Source organism: Daktulosphaira vitifoliae, unplaced genomic scaffold (genome assembly GCF_025091365.1).
Source record: "Daktulosphaira vitifoliae isolate Bord-2020 unplaced genomic scaffold, ASM2509136v1 Scaffold_1, whole genome shotgun sequence".
Classification (NCBI taxonomy): domain Eukaryota; kingdom Metazoa; phylum Arthropoda; class Insecta; order Hemiptera; family Phylloxeridae; genus Daktulosphaira; species Daktulosphaira vitifoliae.
Window position 1 is genome coordinate 32,972,986 of NW_026099572.1, and position 21,402 is coordinate 32,994,387.

The 21,402-nt window shown below is 24.7% G+C and overlaps 3 protein-coding genes across 6 annotated transcripts; 1 reads left to right on the top strand and 2 right to left on the bottom strand.

The window, feature by feature from the left end:
• Nucleotides 1–598: 598 nt before the first annotated feature.
• On the bottom strand, nt 599–12,197 carry LOC126897692 (nuclear RNA export factor 1-like). 3 transcript variants are annotated; one of them, XM_050671503.1, is made up of 14 exons: nt 11,892–12,197; nt 10,151–10,379; nt 9,977–10,064; nt 9,172–9,252; nt 9,003–9,107; nt 8,789–8,945; nt 4,162–4,361; nt 3,685–3,791; nt 3,578–3,614; nt 2,412–2,665; nt 2,156–2,342; nt 1,920–2,093; nt 1,340–1,836; nt 599–1,256 (listed from the first exon to the last, which is right to left on the bottom strand). In XM_050671503.1, the coding sequence occupies exons 1-14, from the start codon at nt 11,950–11,952 to the stop codon at nt 1,163–1,165; spliced, it is 2,271 nt and encodes a 756-aa protein (XP_050527460.1). In that variant the 5' UTR covers nt 11,953–12,197; the 3' UTR covers nt 599–1,162. The 3 variants fall into 3 exon arrangements, with proteins under 3 accessions (XP_050527460.1, XP_050527442.1, XP_050527451.1); XM_050671485.1 differs by having other exon boundaries at nt 9,977–10,082; XM_050671494.1 differs by having other exon boundaries at nt 600–1,256; nt 9,977–10,079.
• Nucleotides 12,198–17,025: 4,828 nt separating this feature from the next.
• LOC126909746 (nucleic acid dioxygenase ALKBH1) lies at nt 17,026–19,224 on the bottom strand. Of its 2 annotated transcripts, none has more exons than XM_050692185.1 (6): nt 19,065–19,224; nt 18,851–18,959; nt 18,624–18,777; nt 18,337–18,409; nt 17,483–17,679; nt 17,026–17,392 (listed from the first exon to the last, which is right to left on the bottom strand). In XM_050692185.1, the coding sequence occupies exons 1-6, from the start codon at nt 19,149–19,151 to the stop codon at nt 17,146–17,148; spliced, it is 867 nt and encodes a 288-aa protein (XP_050548142.1). In that variant the 5' UTR covers nt 19,152–19,224; the 3' UTR covers nt 17,026–17,145. The 2 variants fall into 2 exon arrangements, with proteins under 2 accessions (XP_050548142.1, XP_050548136.1); XM_050692179.1 differs by having other exon boundaries at nt 19,050–19,222.
• A 35-nt stretch (nt 19,225–19,259) lies between these two features.
• On the top strand, nt 19,260–21,080 carry LOC126909762 (EEF1A lysine methyltransferase 1). The gene is made up of 4 exons (XM_050692196.1): nt 19,260–19,543; nt 20,381–20,528; nt 20,588–20,797; nt 20,857–21,080. Exons 1-4 carry the CDS (start codon nt 19,391–19,393, stop codon nt 20,982–20,984), a joined length of 639 nt encoding a protein of 212 aa, XP_050548153.1. The 5' UTR covers nt 19,260–19,390; the 3' UTR covers nt 20,985–21,080.
• The last annotated feature ends 322 nt before the right edge of the window (nt 21,081–21,402 follow it).

Consider the following 21,402-nt stretch of genomic DNA (forward strand, 5'->3'; position numbering starts at 1 on the left):
TAAAAAATAAATTTATGCAACACTGTACAAACTTTTCCAAATTTTTTTTTTTGGTTAGTAGTTAAGCTTTCTCAAACCTTCCCATAATAGTGCTTACAAAAATACACATAAATTATAACAATAATTAATTCATTTAATTAAAGAATAACAATAGATTTTATATAAAAAATGTATTTTTATTGTAGTATAATATATTATATTTATTTAGAAATTTTATTTTATTTTGTACTAACATTAATATCGATTAAGTTTTGATATTCATTTTAAACATTCAAACTATTTTTATAGGATAGACATAAATAAATATTAATCTCAGTAATTGATAATTTGTGAAAATATTTAAATTTAATTTCAAGCTAAATAATATANGATAATTTGTGAAAATATTTAAATTTAATTTCAAGCTAAATAATATAGTAAAAATGAATTAATACATTAGCAACATAATTTACTTTACTGAGTACGAATTCTTATTTTTTATATAAAATATTAATTTGTTGAAACATAAAAATAAGTCATACTATTAAAACGAAACAATTATTTGTTACTTCAAGAAATAAACAAATATATTACATTTAATAATACAAAAGAATATATACATAGACACAATCTATTTTAGGTTTTTTTATTTAGTAAACATATTAATACATTTTGAACAATCAAAATAGCTGAGAATATTTTTTTTTTATTATTAAAATACATATAAAAAATGTTCAGTTAAAAAAAATGTTTTGCCATAATAATTTTCTTTAGCAAAGAATAAGCCTTATATAAGCGTTTAATAAGTCATTAAGACATAAAATGTATTTGAACATCACTGTGTTGTATATAGCATAATAGTTACGATTCCTCACAAATTTTGATAATAATATGTTAAGCATTTATATATGCTTAATTTATTTCACATTATTTTCTTTTTTCACACATGGCAAACATTTCTTAACAAAAATTATTTTTTTATTTTTAGTCAAAAATTGAAAAAACAAAAAATTATTGTATATATATATATATAATAACAATTGATAATTAATTTTGATTGTTCTAGTATTAATATGTCTCACAGTCTTTTTTTTTGTGTGTGATTTTTACAAGTTATAACCCAAAAAAAATCTAGATTAATATCAATGGATTCAATAACTGTTATAAAACACAATAATATTTATCAATGTTGAAATGCAGCTGCCGGTATATTATCTTTGAGTTTTGCAAAACTTTCAGCAGCATTATCATAATTCCAACCATTGTCATTTAAACATCTACAATCAAAAACAACATATATATATATATATAACAACATAAAACTTAACGCAACTTTGAGTTACAAGTATGTTGTACAAACCTTTCAGCCCACTCATCATTCATTCCAGAATCATTAGCAAAACGTTTGATCATAGCTATTTTTTCTGAACTTGTATTAGCAACAACTGAGTTAACTTCAGATTGATTTTTATTCATATCAGATGTTGTTGCTGATGAATTATAAAAGGGGTTACTGGACTGAGATGTTTGTTGTATATTTAATTGAAAAGCTTCTTGAGTTGTATTTTGTTGTAATGTATTAAGATGATCTGATTGAAATGTTTGTGGTGCTTGATAGGAGGGTGGTTGAATAGATGGGGTGGGCATAGGAGAACTTTGAAAATCTGTAAAAATAGCGTGGTTGTATGTTGGTGGGTAATTTGGAGTTGCTGTCTGAGGAATTGAGTACACTGAATCAATATCTCCCATGTCGTCATAATCGTCCATAAACATAGACCCACTATTATTATTGTTCCCATTTGAATTTGATTTTTTTCCTTGATTAGGTCTTGGAACATACATACGTTTAGATGTTTCCTAAAAAAATATATATACATTACATAAATACTTTGATGAATTCACCTAGAAATCAGTCAACAATTTTTCAAAAAAAAAATTACCATATATAATTCATTGTTTGCTAAAGTTACAAAAAGCATATCACTTAATATACTCCACCCACTACCAACAGGTACTATAGCAAATGTTCTACAGAATGATCTTATAGTCATTCTTTTATGTAAATCAAAATCTTCAACATATACACCATTCACAATAATTTGAACCATTGCCGCCTTTAAATAAATTTACTATTTAATATAATTATTCAATATATTTAATGAAATTTGAAATATACATTAGCTATTGGTACATCAACAATAAATGATTCTAAATCATGCTTGGTTTTTGGCAATTTTTCTAAAAAATTAACAATATTTTCTTTTCCCTTGTGCAAAAATCGAGATCTTTTAATTTTTCCCATCTCTGGTATCTTGATTAAATTACGACTTTCAGGTAAATATTGACCAAGACTTCCTTTTGTCCTAAAAAAAATTTAATTTATACATACATGTATATGAACATGCATATTATTTATGTAAAATTATACTAACATTTCAGTAAGGAAACAAGAAGACATTGAAAACGTAGCGTTTTCATGATATGCATCAGCAACTAATTGTTTAGATATTTGATTGTCAAAACGTTCATAGTATTGTGTTAAAAAAGAGCTAACCAATGCTGTTACAGGGTTAGGTTGCTCTGGGTTCTGACCTTCTGGTAGTGCATAACTATCACCAAGATTGATTGGCATCTTTAGTTTAGAACCAACAATAGCACTGTACCGGGATGGTAAATCCGATTCATCCTACAAAATAATAAACATACAGCATTGCCCCTCAACCTACTAACTCCCAAAATCCTTTTTTTTAAATTTAAATTTATATTAAAATAGAGTATATTAAATTAAGAGTTGTTTTAAATAAATTATAAACAAAAAAATAACCACTACAACCTATTATTATTCTAACACATTATTACTGACTTAAAAATAACTTAAACCAGACATTTGATCAAAATTTCAAAAGATATTAAAAACTAATTTATATCTTTTAAAATAATAATTAATATTTATTTTATTCGTATACTTTTATTATGAGATGCTATAATAGATGTAAAATGTTGAGTATAAAATTTTAAATAATTATCATCATTGATTTAAAAAGCAGTTATATACTATCATTAAATTGGTATTCTAAAGAGAAATAAATAAAAAAACATTAAAATAACCTATATAAAAAAATGGTCTTAAAAATATGAACTCAATGATATCAAAATGTCATTATTCAAAAAAATGTCAGATGCAAGTTATTTTCAAAACAGCAACAATATTATTGCATTTAATTGTTCAAAAAATATTGATACTCGTATATATCAAATTAAAAATAACTAAATTACCATGTACCATATCTCAACTGAATATTAATTTTTTCACTTTATGGAAAATCAACCGAAAAATAATACATTATTATCAAAATAAGAATAATTAAAATTCAACGTTTTTTTTTAGAATTAGTACCTCATGCTGTAACTTAGTTAAATTGAAAGTTGGTAATTTCTATTAGGTAAGATGTACATACCTTATCCACCTTACCTTTCCTATAAGAGTAAAAAATTACCATAACCCAGCTAATCAAGTATAAGAGAAATATTGGTGTAGTTGTTCCTTTAGCATACTTAGCATTATCAAAGGCAATATAATTAAAAAATAAAAACTTACTAATTTATTCAGCATAGGAAATAATTGTTGAATATCTCTAAAAAAGTTTAATATAATAAATTGATGAATTTTCATTAAATTTATAGTAATTAATCAAGAATTTTTACCGCCTATAACGCTCTTTATCTTCTGAATCAGCTACTGGATTTCTCATAAGATTTAGAACTTCAATACCAAAACCAGAAAGACAACTTAATTCTTTAATATCTTGAAACTAAAAGTGTTAATAAAATAATCAAAAACAAATATGTATATTGTTTATGTATTTATATATTTTTTTAATTTTATACATAATTGAGGGTATAAGCAAGGGGTGCAAGTTATTTTTCAGGTAAAATGAGTTTGACCTGAAAATAAAAATGTCAAAACTAAAATTTTCTTTAGTATTTACAATAGCATTAAAAATTAAGTTATCAAGCAATATTATTGCATTTTCAAAATCTACATTTATATTAATTCTCATTGTATTGAAATATTTTAAAACACTCTCTAAAAAATGGTAAAAATAGACTTACAACATTTTTGCTCAAACCTACATATATATATATATATATATTTATGTTACTGTAAAAAGTATAACAAACCTTATTTCCAGACAAATCTAAAACCTTTAAATCAGGAAACAGCCTTCGAATCCATATAAATCCTTCACCCATATAGATGTAATTATTTTCAAGACTTAAGCCATATAAGTCATGTTTAGTTTGTTGTGCTATCATATTTAATGTTGCCAAAAGAACAGTTGGGCGATTTAATGGAACAAACATTTGATTATCTGTAAAGACTAAAATAATACATTTTTAGATACCAATTTCTAAAAAAAATCATGTTTTATTGAGTTTTTAATTTATATACATTAGAGAAACATAGTGGTACACAATGATGCATAGTACAAAATTTATTGTATATACATAATTTAATTTCTGGTCATCCTGTTATTTATTAATTTCAAAAATAATAAAAAATATTTTAGTAGTTTGTTAAAATACTTGCATTAATATGAGGTAAAGTAAACAATTCATTATTTTGATGTAATATTTGAGTAGTAAGAAAGGAGTAATCGATACACATATAGTACCAAACAAAATAAATAAATAATTTTGTTTAATATAAGTATTTGGAAATATATTAGAACTAATAGAATAATAATATGAAAACTATTCAAAATACTACAATATTTTTCATTCATTCTATTTTAAAATTCATAAAAGACTAAATGAGGATTCTCCAATTGTTTTTATTCTTGATAACCATAACTGCTCCTTTGTGAATTTCAGAATTAGTACATTTTGTAGGGACAATTATATAAATCTTTTACATATTTTGTAAATATACACACACACATATATATAGATGATACAACATTTGGATGATTATTTATTTTTAAATTGATTCTTTTAAAAAAATAATAATTCAGACTTTTATTATATATGGATGACATCACATCCAGGAGTGATGATTACATTCAGTAGTGTGTTCAGAAATTTTAAATGGGGTATATTATCTAAGCATGCTACTCTCTTGATCTTTTTTTAGTTATTTATTTTTTTTTTTTTTTAATTTGTTATTATTATTATCAGAATAACATTAATTATTTTCCATGGATAATATGGATGTAGTCATAGACATAATATCTGTTATACTATTATATATATATATATATATACAGAGTCATCGGTTTATTATAAACCACTCGATTACTCTAAAAATAAATACAACATTGATAAAAAATTTTCAATTTAATTTAGTTACATGTTTTTTGATTTATCAGCTAATAATTACTTTTTAGAGTCATCCCTTATAAATTAAAAAAATGTCAACTTTACTTTATTAAATGGCAACATACATATTTAACTAGCTTACAAAATAGAAAATAATCTAATTAAAAAATTACTGGTCGATAACAACTTTAAAACCAGTATTTCAGAAGTTATTGACAATTTCAAGTAATGATTGTAAGTACCTGTTTACATTGTATAGAACGGGAGCATGTCAGAACTTAGTAGATTCTCTAAACAAATACAATGTAGGTATAGCAGCACAATAAAAGATAAGATGGACTGGAACTGGACAGATTAAAGTTGACGACTATGTCATATACTACAAAGGTTTAGATGATACACATCAGTTTGGTACAGGATTCGCTGTACAGAAATACTTCTCGTCCTGTGTTAAAAAATTTAACCCAATATCCAAACGTTTATGTAATATAAGGTTAAATACAAAACCCATGAATATATACATTATTAACGTTCACACACCCACTGAAAATATGGATGAAACAGATAAGGATGACTTTTACAACAACCTTTTAAGAATCTATGATGATGCATCTGGAAACATGGTCAAAATTGTAGTGGGAGATTGCAATGCCAACAATTGGAACATGAGTGCAGATGAAATAAGCAATAATAATGGACAAAGACTTATAAGTTTCTCTACATTCAGGAGGATGACGATCAGCCGCACAACATTTTTATATAAAAATATTCATAAATATACTTGGAAGAACCCCTATGGATGAACAGTGAATCAAATTGATCACATGCTCGTTGACACTAGATTCAAATCTAGCATAGTAGATGTGGGAAGTTACCAAAAATGAGGAACAAAACATAGAAATTGGGAATGATGTTTCTGAAAAAGTCAAACAGTTTAAGTATCTAGGATCAACCATCACTGACAACAATGACTGGAGTCTCGAAGTTATGAGTCACATACATAAAGCATTGAGGACATATTTCGCACTTTATAAATATCTCAAGTCATGTTTTCTAGAGAGACTAAGATTAGGTTATACATAACCATAATAAGGCCCTCGGTAACTTATGAGTGCGAAGTATGACCCACAACCCTTACTTAAAATAAAATACTGAGAATGATATGTGGCCCAGTTTTTGACAGCGAACTTAACAGATGGCACAGAAGGAGCAATGCAAAGCTAAGAGAAACCACCACTAAAGTACCATTAGTAATAAGCTACATTAAAAGCCAAAGACTCCAATGGTTTGGCATGCAAAAAACTGAAAATGCAAATGTAAGAGCAGCAATCAAATGGCAACCGAGGGGAAAAAGACCTTGAGGAAGACCAAGGAAGAGATAGATAGATGGGGTTAGAATGGATTTGGAAATACTGAATTTGACAGATTGGGAAGATAGAATCCAGAATCGGGAAGATTGGAGAACAATGAAATTTCTTAAAGAATTGTAAAGCCAAAGAAAAAGAAGAAGATATTTGGTCATTAAACTTTGAAGTTGATAATTTTTTTCAGTTGCATAAATTTAAGATTTTGTCTAAATTTTTAAATTAAATGTTTTTTCCAATATTTGATGACTATAAGTCAATTTAACTAAAATTGTGTTCTTTTGACATACTGATCATTAAAATTGGTCCAATTAGAGTTGAACATTTTTACGGACAGATATAAAATAAACACACAGCTTCAAATCCAACTCTTTCTTAGTTTCACATAGAAACTAATAATACTAAAAATTTACTTAATTGAGCGTATTATAAAAATTTATCGTAATTGTAAAAAACCGTTGTAAATTCAGGTGAAAATCAAAGTTATTTTTTTAGAAATGATTTTTACAGAAACATATTACCAAAAAAATTGGAATATTATAGAATGGTAGTAAAACACACTAATATAGTTAAAAAATTAATCAATAACAAAGTAAAATTATTCAACTATATATTTGAAACCTGTTATCATATCTAATAAAAACCCAGCACAGGGGGGTCGTGGCACAGTGGTGACGTGGCATAGATGGATCAAGTATAATGATATCTGACAGTGATTAAATTTCGAACTTTATTTTATTTTCATGGTGAAAACAGACATCAAAGTTAATAAAAAAAAAACCCAGCACAGGGGGGTCGCGGCACAGTGGTGACGTGGCATAGTTGGATCAAGTATTATGATATCTGACAGTGCTTAAAATCACTATAAAAAAAAACGCTTCAATGCAAATCTTTAGATAGTGTTTAATTTTAAAAAATTGGTGGATTATTCCAAAAGCAACATGATCTGCTAGTTCGTTATTAATATCCTGATTCAGATAAAGTATGTCGAATAAAAGATGTATATAAATACTACTTCTCATGAAAAAATTTTTCAAATAGTTATAGCATAATAAAATTAAATATGTAAAATACAAAATCGAAAATTTTCATACAAAAATAGCATTTGGTAGCCATTTTCACGGTGAAGATAAAATAAAGTCCGAAATTTTTTTTTTTCATGATAAAGTATATTACATTAGCTTTAATTTAAGATATATATAAAAGTGTCAGACCTTCCGGAACATTTTCAAAAATCAAGTTGAAAAAATTAATTTTTTGTGAAAAAGTTGTCATTTTAAATCCCCCCCTGTGGGCAAGTAAAGGGTCACATATAAAAAAAAAATATACTAAATGATAGGTAATGATATCATGCATCTATAAAAAAAAGAATTATATTGATTTGGTTATTTTAAAAAAAGTTATAGCAATTNAAAAAAAAAAAAAAAAAAAAAAAAAACAAAACACATCTTAGTAAAACCAATATCTTCTGAGCTTCGCATCGAAGCTAAAAATTTGACAATATATAATTTAAAACCATTAAAAATGAATGATTTTAATTATCTTTATGGTGAAATTTGGTTATGCGATTTTTTATTTGATAAAGGGGAATTTTTTTCAATTTTTGAAGATAATATCTATAAGTAGGTACAATTTGTGATCTTTTGAAAAAAATTGTTCTGATGAGCTGAAAAAAAGTGGCAACAAACATAAAAAAAAAAAACACATCATAGTAAAATTAATACTTTCTCAGTTTTGTATAAAAAAATTGAAATATATTTAAAAAAAAAAAATATTGTGATAAGTATAAAATGAGTAAAATTTAATAAATGGACTGTTAAAAAAAAAAAAGTTACTAAGTTACTATATAGTAACTTGGAGCAATAAAAAAAACAATATTAAAATTACATACATAAAGCACTACATGGAAAATTTTAAAATTATTTTTGATATTAATTTTTTTGAAATGATGGAGAAAGGCTTCAATCCAGGAAATTAACATACTCAAAACTAGTTTGACTCTTAAACCTATCATTTAGGTCTCATGTACCTAATACCTTTCTTAAATGTAGTTTTTACCACAAAATATTTTAGACTATCTTAGCTATTATAAATTAATTAACTAGATACATATATATTATACTTACTTTGACAAGCATGAAATCGTGATAAATCTAAACTTTTAGTATTAGGATTATAGCGTGTTGACATAGCTTCAATCATTTTCTGCTTTATTTCATAAGGTACTGGCGTCAAAGAATTTACAAAACGTGAAGGCAAGTGTATACTAACTTTAATAATTAACTGAAAATATCACTAAAATAAATACATATTGATCTTATGTAATGACTGTTAACTTACTTTTTTACCATCACGTAATGATAGTTTATAACTTGTATTATGCAATGTCTTAGCAACTTTGTGGTCATCAACTAAAAATTGTAGATTATTATTATTTAATCTTTTCTAAAAAAAAAAGTTATTTAATTAATTTCAGCATTTCAAATTTCTTTTTTAGATGATATATTACATTATAAGGATAAAATGATACAGGTGTTATATAAGTTTGGATTATTTTTAAAACTTCATCTCCATCTTCTACATTTGGTACCTACAAAAATATTTAATTAAGCAACAATCAATAACAGTAATCTACTAAATAAATCATTATGTTTAAGCCCCACACAATATTATTCTACTAGTTTATAAAAAATGTTTTAATTTTAGTTTAACATTTTTTTTTTAATTTTTAACAAATTGAATCTATACAAATTTTAAAGTTATTTACATGTAAAAGGAAATGGGAAACCACTGCATCCAACCTACTCCCTACAATACACCAGTTCAACTGTAGTGTTGTTTAATTCATCTTTTGATTTAAAACCAAAAAAAAAAAAATGTTATTTTAATATAATATTGAATTAATAATTTAGTTGGAAGATAACCATACAAATATTGGGGATTATCCATTTCACAACTGATATAAATTTAAAATAATGGAAATGCCTTGGACAATATATTTTTCATCTTTAACACAAAACTTGGCTCATTACTTAGACTAATGTGTTTAACAACCTAAAGTTCCAATTAGTCCAAAAAAATACTACTATAGTTATTTTATAGGAACATAATGAAATTTTAAGTATATTTTTAGTTTTACAAGAGAAACTATTACATACACGTATAATAAATTACAAATCAATATAAAATAAATTTGTTTGATCCTAATGAGTATGATAATTATTATTTAATGTACTTCTGAAGAATAAAGTAATTAATACTAATGTTTAATCAATTAAATTTTTTTTATTTTTAAGTACAAAAAATTTACTTACAAATATTGCATACCATCCAGTAATACTTTCCTTTAAGGTCCATGAAGAAGTCCTAAAATTAGTATGACTTCCTCGGCCTCCAGCATTTCTTTCAGGAAAAGATCTACTTTATTAAATTTTAAATTTATAAATAGGTATATCAAATAACTTGACATACTATTAAATAATGCTTACCGTCTACTACCATTATTTCTCGATGGACCATTTCTTTTAGGATATTCATTATTTAGTTGGTCTCTTACTAATTCTGATTTATTTTCCCAACTTTTTCGGAAATTATGACCACCACGGTTATTGGCTTTGAATGTAACTCTCTTATTAAAACTTTGGCGGTCTGAATAATTACCTCCACCTCGACTAGTACTAGGTCTTGCAGTTCTATCATCATGTTCATTATTATTACCTAGAATAAAATTTTGATTCTACAACTATAAATCATAACTTTGATCCATTAAAAATAGTAATTTTATTTTTTAAATCTTCATATTTTAAAACACACTATGGTAGAAACTAGTTAGCTAAAAGAGTAAACTATTAAAGCAAAATTTTAAATGCTTCATTTTTATTAAACTATCTAATGTTGGGTATTATTAATTTAATTTCTTACATTTTTATATCTATTAACATCAACTATAAATTATAGTTATTATACAACATTCAAAATTTACCTTACACTCATACATTAAAGTTTATCATAGATAGAACCATTTATAAATTTGTTTATACATTGGACATAGTACACAATAGTGATCAATAAATAAATAAAAACTTTTGCTATTTATCTTTTTTTTTTTGGTAAAAATAAATTTTATTTATTATAACTAGAAGCATACGCATATTTTAATTTTTACAATTATTCATTATTCATTATTCAACGAGTTATTCTACATTTTTTATTCATTATTTGGTTATTCATTATTCAATTATTTGTTATTCATTATTCTTCATAGTCATGTTTATCTCAAATGATTCGTAAATAATTTAAAATTACAACTTAATTGAAAATTGAAACTAGTATTTTTTTCTTATTGTTATATTATCTGCTATCGATAATGTCAAAACCAAAAATCATAAATAATTTCTATGAGGCTAATCTAAATGGTTTAGCACTTGATATCGACATGTTATTTACCTGCGTTTTACTGCTTTAATAACATTTTTATATTTTGAGTATAAAGTTGTATTAAAATCAAATTTAAATTATGAATTACAAAATAGAAACTAAAAATTAAAATTAATTATTATTTTTGTCACGATTATTGTTATTATTATGTAAATTATTGTTATTGTTGTTATAATTATTTGCTTTGTTATGTATATTATATTTTTATCATAATTTTGTTATACCAAAATTGGATATTATTCACAATTTATTTAACTAATTTATTCAGAATAATCAATTTATTCATAAGTTAAATTATTCAGAATAATTTTTATTTTTTATTCACAACTAAAACTATTTAAAATAAAATATTATTCTTTATTCACAAATTAATTAGTTATTCATACTTTTATTTTTTATTCATTAGTTTGATTTGTTTTTGCCCAACTCTGTATGGGAGACACGAGGGTAAAAACTCTACAATATATGAACATATTAAAGAAAAGTACTCATGTATTGTATAAATATATCTAACTTTTTTTGAAATAAGCATATTTTTTTCTAAATTAAACAATTCAAGAAAAATTCAGAAAGGAAGAATCAACAAGTAAATAAATTCTTATATAATTTTCTGTTGTTGCTTAAGATTTAAATTGATAAATTTTAAGATGAATAAAAATAATTAAAACTAAACCAAATTAAATGTCTTGTCATTTTTAAAAATGGATGAAAAATGAAGAAAATTGGAATATGAGGATTATATCTCAACGTGTTCAAATGAAAAAGATAAGTATTTAAGAATACAGTTCTTACGAGTATTATTGTTATTGTAAACATGATATCTGTTATTCCTTCCTCTGGATCGACCAGCCATAATAATTGCAACTACCAAAAGAGTGGCACTTAAAGAAAGCTAAAAGTAATAATGAGAAAAACAGTATGGTGCACAACGCATTAAGTTGACCATTTAACGAATTGTATATTATCTTATGAAATGTCACGTTATCAAAATGAGACAGACGCAAATAATATTAAATAGAAAGTTAATGATTTCTGGTACCAGATATTACCATTGTATATTAATTAAAACACACTGAAAACCTTTTGTCATAGTTAAATATATTATCACAAATCCATGTATAAACTACCATGTTTTTTGCATATACTGTTCAAGGATACAGTGTGACCATTACAACTATTTGACTATAATATCACAAACTATATGACAGACATATAGTCTGTGATAATATTATACGTATTCTGTATTGTTAACGATTATGTAATTGTAATAATTAATAAAATTAGAGTATAATTTTTTTAATGAAGTACTTTATCTTTAAACACTATTCTTTGGAATAATTCTATTTATGCAAATATATACTCATTTTTTTACAGTTAACTTTAGCTTACATTTTAATTTATGTTGCACAATTCTAAGATAAAGATTTATTGTGCAAACAATAAAAAAATATATTAAAACGAGCGTATTTTTAGATTATTAGTTGTTCAAATGCTACACATAATAATTCATTAAATTAATCTTTTTTGTCCAGCAGTTAAAAAATTAACAGGAGAATTATATTGTAATATTCTCCTTGGGAATATTAATAAAATCAATACCTCTTATATAATTATAAAAAATATATAAACAAAAAAAAATTTGAATGTTAATTATAAGTAATAATTGAAATAACCTGTAATTCCTTTTAACAATTTAAGCTTATAATAATTCTAAGATATGAAATTATATAATTCTAATGTATCACGCTTATTCAATGTAAAACTTTACATAAAAAAAAAAATGTATAAAATAAATTTAAACGAAGAACTTCAATCAACTTCAAAAATACAAAAAAACAATCAATCAACAACCAGAGTATACGCATACTAACTTGAATGTTTCGTACATTGTTCGGTCTACAATCAACAATGTCTTACTAAGGAAATTCAAAATTCTTCAACTGCCAACTAAGTGACCATAAACATCAATATGAATCAATAGTCGACAATGATTTTGAGGGTAAGAACCCATAAGCCATTTATGGCGAAAGTGAATCAGTTCGTCGAGTTTTCGGCCGTGCTTCACTTGTTAGACTTTACATCATGATGTATGACACATGATGTTGGAAAATCAAATACTCATAGAAGAACGACATCTGACAAACGTGACACGAGTCGCGAGACGTCGTGTATCATCAAGCTATGAGGAACCGAAGAACTTTTATTATCAAAATAAAATATTAAAACAAAATCATTCTACGAGAGCTCACAACATTCATCTTATAAATTGGCAATAGAACTTAACATAAAGTTACATAATAATAAGTTTTCACTACACTTAGTATGGCACACAAATATACTTCACTAACCAAATAGAGTAATACTCACTCAGTCAATCAGAACGAAGGAAATATGAAAAATATGAATAATGTACGATAATGTTTGAGTGAACAAAATACTTAAGAACTCTATTACAAAAACTTGATGAAGACTTCGAATAAAAAAAAAAAAACAAACAAATATACCCTTTATGCTTATATAAATTTTTTCTATTTTTCGATTGTATTAAAATAATGAATACACTATCCTAGATTATAACTATTAATATTTAACCATACTATCACTTACATAATAAACATGCTTTTACTATTAAGCAGCATGAGGACATGCTACAGAAAAAACATAGGTACATTTTGTAATATTCTCCTTTGGAATATTAATAAAATCAATACCTTTTGTATTTCTAAGACCACAGAAAAGAATATGCTAACACGATTAGTATTATGGTATTGACTTTTGGCAACTACGAAGTAGCCATGAGTCATTGTCTGTCTCAGCGTCTTCTAGGCACCACAAAAAGCATTAAATAAGGGAAGGTGATAAAAAGTAACTGTCTTGTTTTGACTGTAAAGCATAACTCAATCAGACGTTTCATCCCTATTTATGTTTTTCGTGGTATGTTATATAAGGGCTGGAGACTGCTTTAGTCAGTCAGTCAATCTTTCATTTTTCTTGTTCATTTCTCTCACTACAATGTCAAGCTAATCAATTCAAAATATAATTCCAAACATACTTGTGCGTATTCTTTTCTGCTGTTTGTTTTTAGACTTAACTTTTTACACTAAATTTAAAATATACATTTGTCAAAATAATTAACACTTTCTATAATAATAAATACGCTTCTGCTAACCAAGTTCGATTCTCATTTATTAACATACTTACTATAGTTTTAAATATATTCTTAACAACCATAAATCTACACTCAAGATTCTATCATCATCAGTGAATATCAGGTAAGAGTAGTTTTAATACACCAACTACACTAATAAAGTAACAACTAGAAACAAAGTACTTGTATCTATTATGTCTTTACAGATGATGTCATTATTATTCTTCTTTATTAATACCATCCCCAACAACTTTATTTTTAGTTATTACAATATACATTACTTTAGATATTGTTAATTCTTACGCGTTTAAATAATAAAAAAAAAATTATAATTAAGAAAATACCTACTTGTAATAATGTAAAGTTAAATAATTTTAATATAAATATTTCATATCCTTGTACTTTAACTTGTAATCTACCATTATCACACAAAAACTGTCTATTACAATACTAAGAATAGCAAAGATGGGCAAGTTAATAAAAATAATTAACTCAAGTTAAGTTAAGTATGATCAATGTCAATAAATTAACAGTTAAAAGTTAACAAATTATAAGTTAAATGACAAGTTGAAATTTTTTTTTAACTTATCTAGTTTAAAAAGTTTATTTCATTTAAAATTAATTTTTTTGCTAAAATCTCTTAAAATAATTTTTTAATGGTCGGTGATGCAAGGGAAATCTAAGAATTGTTTTTCAACTTTTAAAGTTGAATATTCTTTTCTTTCCTCGCCTTCCTCCAACTACTTGGGGTTGGCCACCCTTGTCCTAAACTTCTACTTGACACGATCTCTCACATCACGTTTACAACAACCGTCATCATATCACATTCAATAACATCCTTCCATCTCTTTTTGGTCTTTTTCTACCTCTTCTTCCTTCAACATTTATTTCTATAAATATTCTTACCGCTTCCTCTCTCCTTATAACATGACCAAACCATCTAAGTCTATTTTCTCTCATCTTATCCACGATTGATGCTACACCTATACTCCCTCTTATATGTTTGTTCATTATCCTATCATCTTCTCTAGTCACTCCACTCGTCCATCTAAGCATTCTCATCTCTGCTACACTCATTTTTTGCTCTACTTTCTTGTAAACCGCCCAAAACTATGAACCATACATCAGTGCTGATCTCACTGTAGTTTTATAGAACTTACCTTTCAGCCTCATTAGAATTCTCTTACGCATAACACACCAGAAGCTTCCTCTACTTCAACCACCCCCACTTAATCCTGTGTCTTACATCATCATCAATACCATCGTTTTTTTGCACAACTGATTCTAAATACTTAAAACTTTCCACCTCTCCAATCACATTCTTGATTATTGTCACTGCTCTCTTTATTTCACCTACTATGTGTTTTTTTTTGTCAAACTCGTACTCTATATACTCTGTGTTACTTCTACTTATTCTTAATCACTTTTCTTCAAGAGCTGATCTCTATGCCTCTATCTATTCATTAATTGTTACCTTATTCTATCATATTAACGCTATATCGTCAGCGAAAAACATGCACCACGGTACCTCTCCATGTATTTCTTTAGTAATTTCATTCATCATTATAGAAAATAAGTAAGGATTTAAAGCAGAACCATGATGCACTCTTACTCTTACCCTAAAACCTTCTGTTACTCCTACTGCTTTATTCTTTTTCATTGATGCCAGTCTCTCATACCTCTTTTTCACTAATTAAATCTACCAGTCTTTCGTTCCACGAAATATCCTCTAATGTCTCTTTAGGATACTCCTCATTCAGTAATTTTTCAATTATTTTTTACATCATCACTTGATAGTTTTTATTTACCTTACATAGTGATAATCTTTAGACCTTTTTTCTCTTACTTTTGCAAGTCTGTAGACTTCTTTTTCACCTTCCTTTGTTCCTAGCCTATCATACCTTTTAAACTTAGGAAAAAAATACTAATGATGACAAATTTTTTTTTCGTTTTGTACATTTTTGTGTTGGTTACACTTTTTTATCTTTAAAACTAGTTATTAAAAAAAAATCAGTTAAAAGTCATATACATTTTTGAAAACAATCCAGAAAATTATATTTATTGTTATATAAGTATAATATTTAGGGAGGAAATTTCCATTTTTTTTTTAATTAAACGGCGTATGCAACGTATAGACACATTTTTTATAGAATATTGAATTTAGTTTAACTGTTTTTTTAACTAATTAACTGAAAAAATCTAAGTTATTTCAATGAACAATTAAATTAGTTAAGTAAAAAAGTTTATTAGAAAAATAATTAACTCATTAAGTTGAAAAGTTAAAAGAAAATTAACTTTTTAACTTAACTTTAACTTTTTAAATAGTTAATGCCCAACATTGAGGAATAGCATTAAACTAAAATAATAATAACTGGAAAATATTTGGAATTGTTTCATGTTACTTTTTTAGCATTATTATAAAATTATTTTATAAGAAATTATTAAATATTTTAATTTTTATTTATTTATTACCATATAAAATTTATTGATTTATAATTTTATTTATAAAGTTAGAATTTGTTATTTTAAGACATTCACCTACTATAATTATTTGTGCAGATTTAATAACTAGATAAATAGAATTGATAAAAAACAAATCTTTTATGATTCTTTATTANAAATTATTAAATATTTTAATTTTTATTTATGCTTTAATTTTTATTTATTTATTACCATATAAAATTTATTGATTTATAATTTTATTTATAAAGTTAGAATTTGTTATTTTAAGACATTCACCTACTATAATTATTTGTGCAGATTTAATAACTAGATAAATAGAATTGATAAAAAACAAATCTTTTATGATTCTTTATTATGAAATGGATATAAATTTACCATTACTAATAATAGAAATTTTTTATAATTTAAAAGATAATTTTATTTTGATTATAATCCTTAGTTATTCACTTGTCTGACATTAATATTTATCCTAGTATCTTGTATAAAGTTTTTAAAGGGTTTCCAATCATAACTATCATCGAGATCATTATCATTTAATAATGGTAACACCTTAGGTATACCATGAAAACTAAGTCGACTCTCTCCACTCATGATGACAATATCTCCTGTTTTTAAAAGAATTCCAAATGCATTTTTATCTAAAGTAGATCCTCCAATAAGAAAAATTGCACTCAAACCAAAACTAAAACAAAAAATAATAAAATCATTTAGAAAAAACGATAAAACTATCATTATTAACACAACTAAGAAAGAGACTTTTTATTAAATATACCTAATTGATAATAGTGGAGCACTTATATTAATCTCAGAATGATCAGTGTGACCACAAAGTGTTGATGATAGATGGTAAAAGTTTATAATTGCAGCCTCAGCGACAAATTCATCAGGAAAATTTAGTAATTTAATAATAGTTCTACTGAGTTCAGCTAACTCTGAAGGAAATTCAGATCTTGCGGATTCAGAATAAATCTTAAATATACACAATAAAAACAATATAAATTATAAGGATCCTATTAAAATTATTATAAATAATAAATTTATATCAAAACTGAAACAATTATTTCAACATATTATAGATCAACCTGTATCACTAATATGTTATAAATGCTTGATATGAATATGCCATAATGTTACTTATATATTTACTGTTGAATAAATATATTTAATACTGTTTACTTTTAGGGAAAGTTTTAATGATCACCATAACTCTCCCTAATAAAAGATTTTACCAATCCTGTATTTATGATACAACTAGGGAAAGGATTCTCATGGTGGTATTTAAATAAAAACAATATTTTTTTGGTATTAACGACATTAAAATTAGGTTATGATCATCTGTTTTCTCACGGGAATGATGAGGGGATAGAACCTCCTTATAATAAAAATATATACCTGGTAAAGATTCATTTTGAAGGGAGTAGTTTAAAATTCCTTAGGTAAATCCAACCAGACAAAATCTTAAGAAAGACACTGGTGATGATAAATTAAATGATTTTCAGAAAGGAAAAATTTTATATTGCAAATCAAAAATATTGCTAAACATTACCCATAGTCAGAAGTATATTTAGAAATTTTATGTGGAGGATCCAGATAGCTTATAAAATGTTAATAACATAATAACTAAACCTTTGTATTCCAATTATGATGATATCCTAGCGTTGCCCATCTCAATTTGTTTTTCAATAAAATATCACCAGTTCTGAAAAAATTATACTATTANGATATCCTAGCGTTGCCCATCTCAATTTGTTTTTCAATAAAATATCACCAGTTCTGAAAAAATTATACTATTAATTTTTTAAACAAAAAAAATATTAATTCTTAAATAAATAATTTTTTTAAATTTATAAACAATTTTTTTATATTATAGCTTAAATAATAAAAATAATTAAATAATAATCTTAATAATATACTTATTTACTGTTGTCCACCAATCTTCATCAGTTTTCAACATATTATGTGCATCAATATTCAAAATATTTGGTTTTCTTGTATAGCTTGCCACACATCTTTGAATCCAAGTTTTTTCCCCCTTTTTAGTGAACGGATTTCGGATTATAACTAAGCCTATGTAGTACAATTGTTCAATTTTTAATTATAAAAACAATAATATAAAAAAAATTTTGATTAAAAACATTACCTGGTTTTTTAATAAAATTGTAACATTTCCATTCAAATACATTACTATTTAAACCAAGGCCACTAAGAAATTCACAATCAAACTCATGATTGACTAAATATTTTCTTTCCTAAAATAAAGTGATATTCTTTTATTTTTGTATATAAACAGTTATATTATTAAAAAATTAGTCAAACAGATCATGTAACATTTATATTACCACAAACTCACTGACATCATTTATTTTGTCAACATCTATTAGATCAGGTTCATTTACAGAATAATCCAAATTTTTATAGTACTTGAATTTTTCTTTAAACATTTCTTTTCAAAAATGTTCTTTAAGTAATTGTAGTGTGTTTAGTTTAAAAGTAAACATATAAATGAAAGTGATAAAATAAGCTGATAAGTGATAGTAGACTATCATATCAATGGCATTTAAAAAAAGTACTTATTTGGATTTTAAATTCATAGTTATAGTTAACTATATTCAGCTCATAAATAGGAAGGTTCTTTATTGTCACATGTGACATTAAATTTTCTTCATATTTTTTTACAACTATGTCAGCAGAAAATAATGACCTTGATGAACCCCAACTTTCAGCTGAAACATTAAAAGCATTAAAAGAATTTTATGAAGAACAAAATGAAAAAATCTTGAATCTATATGGCGATAAAAAAAATATCTCTGATATAAAATTTGATGAAGATTGGGTAAGACACTAATGATAGGTAAAACAAATAAAAAAATTAATTACACAAAGATTTTTCAAATTTAATTTATTTGCATAGTTATGAATAAGTATTCTATAATAACTATATTGGTATTTTATTTTGCAATACTTAATATTTAGTAATATTTGTTTTTATCGATTATTTATATTTATTAAAAACGACTTTTCAAGTGATCATTAGAAACAGACTAACAACATTGCAATAGTTTTTCGTCAAATTTTATTTGTCTGTCCTAAAGATACTTTCAAAATTGATTATAAAAAATTAAATCATTTTTATTTAATAATAGTAACTATTTATTGATATCATGAATTTGCTCAAATAAAAAAAAATGTATTTTTTAAAAAGACACTAAGATTACATTGCATATACTTCTTTTTTATTTAATATAAAATATTTTTCAGCACTTCATTTATTAGTGCTGGTATTAGTTATTGCAAAAATGTTTTTATGGGCACTTTTTATTTATTTTTAATAAAAAATACCCTTATTGTACATTATATGCAGAACCATTTAAACATGGAGCTCATGGTAATTGTATTGTTAGCGATGCTTTTTTGTCAGTCCCATTATTTATTTATATATTGTATAAAAAGTTATTTTTGTAATTATGGACTTTGATAATTTATAAGATAAATTTTTTGTATTAATATTAGTCTTTGCTACAGAAGTTATATTTGGCTCGTTATAATAATCTATAAGTTGTCTCTCCTCAATAGCTAGTGATTTATTGTATATTTTACACTAAAATCTATAAAATAAATTAAACTCTTAAATTAATTTTTTTCCAAATTCTCCTTCTTTTTATGTGACTAGCAACTTAGTCAATTTTGGTATGATGAAAATACATGTGAACAACTAGTTAAATGTGCAGTTCAAACAATTGGATGTCATGGAACAGTAGCTTTAATATCATGTCCAACATTATATAAACACTTCAAAAATAATTCACCTTCTATTTCGGGTATAACCAACTATTATTTTAGATATTACATTAAAAATTACATTCGTGTTTTTTTTTAGTTAAACTTTTTGAATATGACAAGCGATTTAGTGCATATGGAATTGATTATGAATTTTATGATTACAATGAACCATTAAAACTAAACAACGAATTATTTAATTATTTTGACCTAGTCATTGTTGATCCTCCGTTTCTTTCAGAAGAATGTTTGACAAAATCAATATTAACAGCTACAAATCTAACAAAAAATAAGCTTATTCTTTGTACAGGTTAGACTTTTTATATAGTTTTACATTGAAAACTTATTCAAGAATACTTCTTTTTCTAGGTGAAGTTATGGAAGGTACTGCAAAGAAATTAATTAATTTACACAAGTGTTCTTTTATACCTAAACATAAAAACAATCTAGGTAATGAATTTGCTTGTTTTACTAATTTTTTATCTCCTCTTGATTAGATATTTTTCATAATAATATTGTTATTATATTTAATTATTAAATGTAAGTAAAAATATTGAGTTTACAATAAATGCATATTTTTTCATTCATATCAATCTTTGGTTAATATTTAATGAAAAAAGATTAATGTTCATAAATGTTATTGTATATTTTATTAAATTATATACTTTTATAGATAATTATTAAATGAGTATTATTTTACCATGAACATTAAATGATCTTTAGAAAAAATCTTTAAAAAATCATTTTTATTATTTGAAATTATATCATTTAACATATTGAATTAAAAAAAAAAATTTTGTAGAAACACAAAATAACAAAATTAAATAATGATAAATCAATAGTTAATTTTTAAATTTTCTTTAAAATACTATATAATACAAAACAAAATATCAAAAGGTATGTCTGTAAATATAT

Coding starts and splice junctions, on each gene's coding strand:
- LOC126909762 (XM_050692196.1), top strand. CDS start 19,391: ATGTCAGCAGAAAATAATGACCTTGATGAACCCCAACTTTCAGCTGAA. Junction 20,529..20,587: donor TAATTCACCTTCTATTTCGG/GTATAACCAACT, acceptor GTTTTTTTTTAG/TTAAACTTTTTGAATATGAC. Junction 20,798..20,856: donor TAAGCTTATTCTTTGTACAG/GTTAGACTTTTT, acceptor TTCTTTTTCTAG/GTGAAGTTATGGAAGGTACT.
- LOC126909746 (XM_050692179.1), bottom strand. CDS start 19,151: ATGTTTAAAGAAAAATTCAAGTACTATAAAAATTTGGATTATTCTGTA. Junction 18,410..18,623: donor TGGTGGACAACAGTAAATAA/GTATATTATTAA, acceptor TAATTTTTTCAG/AACTGGTGATATTTTATTGA. Junction 17,393..17,482: donor GCTCCACTATTATCAATTAG/GTATATTTAATA, acceptor TTTTTGTTTTAG/TTTTGGTTTGAGTGCAATTT.
- LOC126897692 (XM_050671485.1), bottom strand. CDS start 11,952: ATGGCTGGTCGATCCAGAGGAAGGAATAACAGATATCATGTTTACAAT. Junction 9,108..9,171: donor TATCATTTTATCCTTATAAT/GTAATATATCAT, acceptor TTTTTTTTTTAG/AAAAGATTAAATAATAATAA. Junction 2,343..2,411: donor TCTTGTTTCCTTACTGAAAT/GTTAGTATAATT, acceptor AATTTTTTTTAG/GACAAAAGGAAGTCTTGGTC.